Genomic DNA, 8,059 nt, shown 5'->3' with positions numbered 1-8,059 from the left:
TAGCTGGCCCGGGGCAGGCTTGGCCAGTCCTCCTCGGGGTAGCTGGCGAGAGGTAGGCTCGACCGGCGGAGTGGGGTAGCAGGCGGCTCGCGGCCTGCGGTTGTCTCCCAAGCGGGAGCTCAGCCCGGGACGTCTGCACTCTCTGCCGGCCTGGGCTCCACTGGGCTCAGGCAGCGGGCTTTTATACTTCCGGGTCGGGGCCATGACCTCGGAGGGGCGGGTACCGGACCTGGTGGCTCCGCCCCTGTTGGGGTTAGGGGAAGTTCGGCCCTATGTGGGACGGAGGGGCGCTACACCGGCTCACTACAGGCCAGGCACCGGAGGTTGAAACCCCATTTTCATCAGGCTGATGTTACTTTTCCCAACCGTGCCATCTACTGTGTTTCCCCAGATTCACAACGGGCCCCCGCACGGCTCCAATTTTGGGTATTCGTACGCCAAGAGAATGATCGATGTTCAGAACAGGTATGGTCCATCCCCTCCCTGCTCCGCCCCGAGCTGTGTGGCTCAGGGGAGGGACTCACACAGTCTGTAAAGATCTTTGTGATCCCCAGATGAAGGACTGTATAAATATTATCACTGTCACTATAGGATAATTCCTTCCCCCCCCCCCCATGCTCTCTGACCTCAGCGGGCACAAGGAGTGAGAGGCTGGGGGTGGATGGAACTTGCAGGGGCCCCGGGGGGGCTGGCCAGCCCCAGTTCATTTCCCTAAGCCCTGCTGGAAGAACAGGGTTAGGCCCTGATGCACGGAAGGGGGACAGCGACTTGTGCTCGCAGCCCTCAGCTGCACGGAACATGCCATTGAGCTAGTCACTCACCTACCCTGGCCCTCTCTCCCGCTTCTCCCAGGGGGTATTTCGAACAGCACGGCTGCCGATTCACCGCCGTGATCCCCACCAATGTCTTCGGACCTCATGATAACTACAACATCGAGGACGGGCATGTCCTTCCGGGACTGATCCACAAGGTGTACCTGGCAAAGAGTGAGTGGGGAGCCTTCATTCAGCTCTCAGCTTCATAGTCCACCCCAGGGTTTTGTTGCTAGGGCAATATGGGCAGCAAAGACAGTTCCTGCTGAGGGGAGAGAAGTCATGTGACTTTTTTTGCTCCTAATGAAACTATGACATTCTTCACATCCTATCCCTAAACTATGTGAAAGTGTTGCTCTGTGTTGTTACACAAGTGCCATGTTCCACCCCAGAGCTTGCTGCATTTCTGCAGTGGGTGAATGGATCCTCGCGTGTCCCTTACCTTCTTCAAAGGCGGGTTACCTGGCTAATGTTAGTGAAGTGCTTTAAGATGCATAGCTGAAGGGGCTACAGTAAGTTATTTGGTTTGCAAAATCCTTTTCTCTTTCTGATCTTCGCCTGGCCGCCTGGTGTGCTATCGAGGTTGCTGAAGTGACGGTGTTTCATATCTGCAGATATGTTGAGTCGATACTATTTAGTGCTGGACTAAGAGGATGGTCGAAGCTTGGTCCATCCAGAATGTGTCTACATCTCTCAGCGTAGAGGATTGCCGTACTGAATGTATGTACGCAAAGCAGTAACGTCCTGGGAGTTTCTGACCCTCATTTAGGGGCTCGATTGATCATGGGGCTGATTTCCTAATGAAAGCATTAGGCATTTAGTAAGCATAAGTTGCCCTTCACGGCAATTTTAAGTGGCGATGATGTACCTTTCGGTAGAGCTCCACAAGCCCACATGCATCACCACTGAAATGCACGTGCCTCTGGGGTGGAGGACAGCCGCCAAGTGAACACCCAACTGTGAATGGGAGACGGAGGGGAATTTCAGCTAGGACGTTAGGGCAGATCCCTCCCGCATGTGCCATGGTTTCATTAATGGACACATACAAAGAGGACCCCAGGTCATGTCTCAAAGACACACACACAGCAAACTGCATGGACCTGATCCTTAGGTACAAGATGGGCTTGGGGGAGGGGCAGGAAATGGGAGGATTAACCCATTGGCACCCAGAATGGTCTGCATCCAGGCTTCAGTGTCACGGTTTGTGGAGTCCATTGGGACCCTGTGGGTTTTTTCTACTGTACAACTAAACCTCCCTGCCTCTAACGAGCCATGGATGGCTCCAGGCAGCCCTAGCTGTAGGGTTGCTAACAGGGTTTTCTGCTATAGTTGTTGGATGGTAAGTTCCTGAGAGCCATGATGGTTGGATTCCTCCCTTCTCACTTGGCTCTAGGCTGGGCATCACCCCTCCCTGCAGGAGTGAAACTAGCAAGTGATTTCTGTGCAGCGTCAGGGAAGGGGTCCATGCTCAAATCTCAGCCAGTGAGGAAACCGAGAAGGGCCATTCCAACTCCATGGTGTGATGGGTTCCCCCTGGGGTGCCACTTGGAATTGGGGTACCACTGAGCTGCCTGACCCACCAGCCTGGGTTCCCTTTACACTGTGCTGTTGTGACAGGCTCTCAATCCCCCACCAGCGCACACACAGGTAGGGACACACCCAGCTGCAGAAACACACACACGCTGAGATCAGCTCTGTATGGGAAGGCTCAGCTAAGGGATAGACAGCGTAAGAGCATGGAATTTGCCCCCTCCCTCAATGTGGGGGAAGGTATGCAACAGCCTTCCCCCTCCCCCACCGTTACGAATTCCATAAACTGGTTTTAGAGAAAACAAAACCAAGTTTATTAACTACAAAAGGTAGATTTCAGTGATTATAAGGGATAGCAAACAGATCAAAGCAGATTACCTAGCAAATAAAACAAACACGCAATCTAAGCTTAAGATACTAAAGAAACTGGTTACAAGAAGTAATTTCTCACCCTAAATGTTGTTTTAGGCAGATTGTAGAGATTCTTGAAGGCCAGATGCACTTGCTTGCAACTTAAAACTTCAGATATTTCATTCACAAGCTAGACAGGCTCAGTCCTTCTCCCCTCATTCAGTCTTTTCTTAGATGTTTCCAGCTCTCATCTTGGGCCGGGATTCAGTCAAGAGGGAACCATGATTATGTCACTCCCCCGCCTTAAATAGGTTTTACATATGGCAGGAATCCTTTGTCTTCCAGTGTAATTCCCACCCCCGGTCAGTGGAAAATACTGGTATGATTCCTGGAGTCCAGTATCAGGTGACTTGCTCACATGACCTTGCAGCCATAACTCAGAGTCGGTTTGCAGCATTCCCAGGAAGAACTTCTCTGTGGGTGATAAACATCTTCTGAGACCTCTTGTCCTCTCTAATGGCCCTTTCTCATAGCGAGCTATCTAAACTGATTGCATTCCGTCTGGTGGGTGTTCCCCAGGGGTAAACACACTTGTAATTGATACATAGTCAATATTGCTAACTTCAGATACAGAAATGATACAGGCCTATAAACAGGATAATCACATTCAGTAAATCATAACCTTTCCAATGATATCTCACATGATCCATCTCGCATAAAATACATCATGGATATGCTATAATTATATCATAATAATATCTCTGAAGAATATGGGGCGTAGTGTCACACATGGCTACTTACAGCCCCTTACGTCAAGCTGGAGCATGGCGTGCTGGGATCTGTAGTCTCCGGGGGCTGCACCTCCGCTTTAGAGAGGAGGGCTGTGATGTAAAGCTACCCCGGGCCAGCCCTGGCTCTCTGTTGCATGAGGGTGTTTGGATCGGGGGGCGGGGGGGAACCTGTGGCCGACCAGGCCAATGCTGCGGTTGGAACATCCACTAATGGCCGTTCTTGTGATTGTCCCACAGAAAATGGCACGGCTCTCACCGTCTGGGGGACGGGAAAGCCCAGGAGACAATTCATCTACTCTCTGGTAGGCACGGCCTTCACGGAGTCCAGCCCGCTGGACTGGGCCCTGAGTTTCCTGGGGCCCAGAGCAGATTTCAGACATCCTGACCCCATGGCGGGGAGAACGGGTTGCTTGGCCCTGGGAGGCTGGCAGCAGTTAGCAGGGCTCTGGTGGGATGGGTCCCCCAGTTCCACCTCTGGGGGTGGGAGGTGGGAGGTGTGTTCTAATCGGCGGGGGTTGCTGGCAGAGGGGGCTCTGAAGCCATGTGACCCTTTGCAGCTATATGCTGGCATATGCCTAGGCTGTCTAGAACCCTGGCCTGGGTGTGCCGTTAGCTCCCTGTTGCCGTTATATAAGCCACGTAAAGCTGCCAAGATGAGCAAGTGCCTCTGACAAATAACGAGCAATAAACCTAGGACAGGTCCCAGATTGCACATCCAGCCCTGTGCACTAGCTGGGGAGAGGGGCTCCGATTGGCCCTGCCTTGGCAGCATGTGGGAGCGTGCTCCCGGGAGCTGGGCCTTGACGGAGGCTGCCCTTTGGGAGGTATCATGGTTCTGTCTGTTAGCATGGCCGTGTCTACTGGAATGACTGTGTTTATTCCTGCCAAGCCAGGGCTGGGGTCTCTTTAAAGGCCATTTGTGGCAAGGCCCGGAGGGGTAGCTGCAGAGGGAGGGAGCTGGCAGCTGGGGGAGCGAGAGATTGGAGCTGTTCCTGCTTTGCCCTGCTGAGTTGGAGGCGGAGGGGGGAGCAGCCCCGCTGTAGCAGGCCCAGCTTCCTGGCAAACAGCCCCCATACAACATCCCCGGCCTTCAGCACAGAGGAGCTTGTGTCTGTGTCCTGAGCTGGGATCCTGTGGCTCCCGGGAGGGGAAAGGGAGGAGGCAGAGGGACTGAGAGCTGCTCCTTTGTGCCCACAGGACTTGGCACGTCTCTTCCTCTGGGTCCTAAGGGAGTACGACGAGGTGGAGCCCATCATCCTCTCAGGTAAGGTGTCGCCTGTACCATCTCTCTCCCTCTGACGGTGTCACGACCCTGGCCCCTTTGGCAGATGCCCTCAGCTCTTCTTGCAGCATTGGGAGGGAAAGTCCCATGTCCCCACTCCTCCCCATGCCGTCCCATCGCCTTCTGTAGCAGGGTCAATGAGGATGCCCCTCTCCTCAGCGCCCCCCACATTCTGACCTAGAGCCCGCAGTGGTGGCATGAGGCGGCCACAGGCTCTGATCCCCCACCCTCCCGTCTCTAAGGGGAGGGAAGTGGCTACAAGAGCGGGGCAGGGGGCGACGAGGCTTACCTGAGCGTTGTGGCTAGCACCACAGAGCGGCCTAGCCTCACCCTTGCTCTCTGTTTAGTTGGAGAAGAAGACGAGGTCTCTATCAGGGAAGCTGCGGAGAGCGTCGTGGAAGCCATGGATTTCAAGGGAGAACTCATTGTATCCTTTTACAAATGACTGCTCCAACGCCCTGCCTCCCTGAGCTGTGCCCGGCTCTCAGGGTCCTTGCCTGGCACCCATTCCCCACACTCGCGTGCACCCTCGGGAGGGGGAGAACTGTCGCATCCAAACATCTAAGGCTTAATTCCCAGCTGATCCAGTGCAAGATTATTCCCTGTGGCATGTTCTCCAATGTTTGGTCTGATCCAGCGTGAAATGGCTCAAGCGATGGGACTCCCACCGCTTCCCGTGGGTCGTCTCTGACTGGAGAGCTTGTTCCATGGATGTTCGATCCGTGCTTGGAAGTTGGGGCCATCGAGGTCTCTGCGATCTGATGGTGACCCTGAGGTCTCCTTGGAGACAGCGGTTTCCATTCGTGGTGCACCTGAGATGGTGAACGCAGTTGCTGCTCGCACTGGATGTTCCAGGTTTGGCTAGGGGCCCCCTTTATTGTCAGCCTCTTCCCTGCAAACAACGGGCGCGAGGGATCTCCCTCCTGTGGGATCTCTCTCCGCTCACCCCTGTGCCTGGCTGTTCAGGACTAACCAACAGCAAAACCTTCTGGGTAAGGCCCAGGGTCTGCTGGCAGGACTGAGACAGCTGCAAACCTTACAGAAAGGGACAGGTAAAGTAGACCTTTGCTACCACGGCCCTAGCTCTTGTCCTGCCTGGCTGCTACCAGTAGGGGTCGCCCTAGAGTACTCGGCAGAATTCCCGTTTGTTTTCCCTTACTCCCCGCTGTGTCCAGTTTGACACGACAAAATCCGACGGCCAGTTCAAGAAAACAGCCAGCAACGGCAAGCTGAGGCGGTGCCTGCCCGACTTCCAGTTCACGCCGTTCAAACAAGGTAAGACTCGAAGGCTGCGCTGGTCAGGAGTCGCTCTAGCTCTCCTGCCCCTCGGTGGGAACATCCACTGCACTGCATCAGCTGCGTATGTCTGATCTCACCTCTGCCCTCCAAAGGAGTCAGGTAGGATTTGTGGGGAAGGACTTCTCCCTCCCGCGGGTGCTGGGAACTTGGTCCCACAGCCTCTGGCATCACCGTGGTGCATGCACCAAGAACGCAAAGGCAGCGAGTGTTTAAAGAGATGCTGTGAGAAACCCCTGTGAGCAGAGTCAGTGGCTCTGGTTGTAGGGGCAGGACGGTGCAGTGATTGAAGCACTGGCCTGGGGGCTCGGATTTGTGCGGTCCGTTCCCAGCTCTGAGACTTTAGATGGGGTCACTTCATCTCCCTGGTCCATTTCCTCCTCCTCTGGCACGGCGACAATGATTCTTCCACTCCTCCTGGCTCAGTAAGCAGTGGCCAGTGGCACAGCGTTAACTGGAGGGAGGGAGCCGCCGCTGGTTGTGATGCTTCGGGCTGTATGGGGGTCTAATTGTCTTCCCCCTTCCCCTCCAGCTGTGAAGGAAACTTGCGACTGGTTCAACGTGCACTACGACATCGCCCGGAAGTGACCAGCACACCAAAGCCGTTGTGATTATCGGCCAACACTGCCTTGGAGGTTCCTCTGAGACTCAGGGTTTTCCTTTGCTGGAGCAGAGGAGGGGACGCGTGAGGGCGTTTGGGGCTGTGAAATGATGCTGGAGATACAGCTTTTCCAAAGTAGAATTTGAGAGTGGGGTGGGGAATGGAATTGGGGGGCAGAGAGATCCTGAACGGCCAAATCACTGATAAGCTCAGCAAACATGAGTGAGAAATGTGTAGCATTAGGGGTGGAGATATTGTCTTTCTCTGTGACACGGGACACACACTACTAGTCATCTCAGCCAGCCAGGGGTGTAGAACTTCGTGGGGTGGAATGGGGAGAAACTCTCTGTTCAGGGATCAAAGTGAATCTTTGTTAAAAGGTTCAAAAATGCAAAGACTGAGGCATCCCCCCCAATGCTTCCAACATTCCTCCCTGTGGTTATAAATATCCCAGGAACTGCAGCCTGAAGAGCCCCTCAGGTTCAGATCTAGCTTAGGTCAAAAGGAGTTTTGTAAGGGAAGTCTTGCCTAGTGAGAACCCTCTTGGGCTTCCCCCAAAGACACTGCCCTGGGAGAGGCTGGAGGGTTGGACCTGCAGGCTGAGGTACCTGGAAGTTTACATGCTGCCTTGGCATCATCTAATGAATATTTTTTAAAACAGACAGAGCCCCTTCTCCATCCAACCTCATCACTGTTCTCGCTGGATCCCTTTACCTTGCCCATGCTGATGTCACCTCATGTTATGCTGTAATTGGTGAGGCTGCCAATCATGTGTAGAGCAGTCTGTAATTAGATTCAGAATAAATCAACGCTGATTTTTTCCCTTGTGTTTATGCTCTTGTAAAAACAAGATGCAGAGTGTTAATCCTGAACCGGAGCATGGGTAGCCCAGCTGTATGTCGCGTTCCCGGGACACTCCCTCTCTCGTTGCCAGGGGCTGGTGCTGCTCAGCAGTGATGGCTGTTCATTAACATCAGAAATCTTGCCTTCTCCCCTAGGGTTACAACATCAGGGTGGGGGAGATAAGGTTTGTAGCCAAAGCAGGTGCCCATCCATGCCCCTGTAACTACTATTGTCACAGATGTTTGGAAGAAGTCAAGTGGAAGGTTCTAGGGTATCCCTCTGGATCAGTGTGGACTTGTCCCCAAAAGCTTCTGGTGCTTTGTCTTATTTTAAATCAGGTGATGGAGCTTCCAGTGCTGTCCAGCAGAGCAATGAGAGAGAGGACAAGATCTATTACAGCTGCTGCGTTATTTAGTCTTGTTGCTAACCATCCACTGTGAAGATGCTCCCATCACCTACCCTGTGAGAACGTGCAGTCCCCTAGACTTGCACAGGAAGCTTTCCTGGGAGATGCCACCACAATCTACCATGAATGTCTGCAGCTGCACAAGGG

General features: G+C 53.7%; 1 protein-coding gene across 1 annotated transcript in view; it reads left to right on the top strand.

Moving 5' to 3' along the window:
* TSTA3 (tissue specific transplantation antigen P35B) overlaps nt 1-7,483 on the top strand; it is a 14,777-nt gene extending 7,294 nt beyond the window's left edge. The window contains exons 4-10 of the mRNA XM_026647010.2: nt 392-465; nt 853-986; nt 3,722-3,786; nt 4,682-4,748; nt 5,114-5,193; nt 5,942-6,041; nt 6,595-7,483. Coding sequence (XP_026502795.1) covers nt 392-465; nt 853-986; nt 3,722-3,786; nt 4,682-4,748; nt 5,114-5,193; nt 5,942-6,041; nt 6,595-6,650 — 576 coding nt within the window. The 3' untranslated portion in view covers nt 6,651-7,483. The remainder of the gene's footprint in view (nt 1-391; nt 466-852; nt 987-3,721; nt 3,787-4,681; nt 4,749-5,113; nt 5,194-5,941; nt 6,042-6,594) is intronic.
* The last annotated feature ends 576 nt before the right edge of the window (nt 7,484-8,059 follow it).

Source organism: Terrapene carolina, unplaced genomic scaffold, assembly GCF_002925995.2.
Source record: "Terrapene carolina triunguis isolate 2854851 unplaced genomic scaffold, T_m_triunguis-2.0 Scaffold58, whole genome shotgun sequence".
In the NCBI taxonomy this organism is placed as follows: domain Eukaryota; kingdom Metazoa; phylum Chordata; order Testudines; family Emydidae; genus Terrapene; species Terrapene triunguis.
The sequence above is the reverse complement of the archived record's forward strand: the minus strand, read 5'-3'. Positions and strand labels throughout refer to the sequence as shown.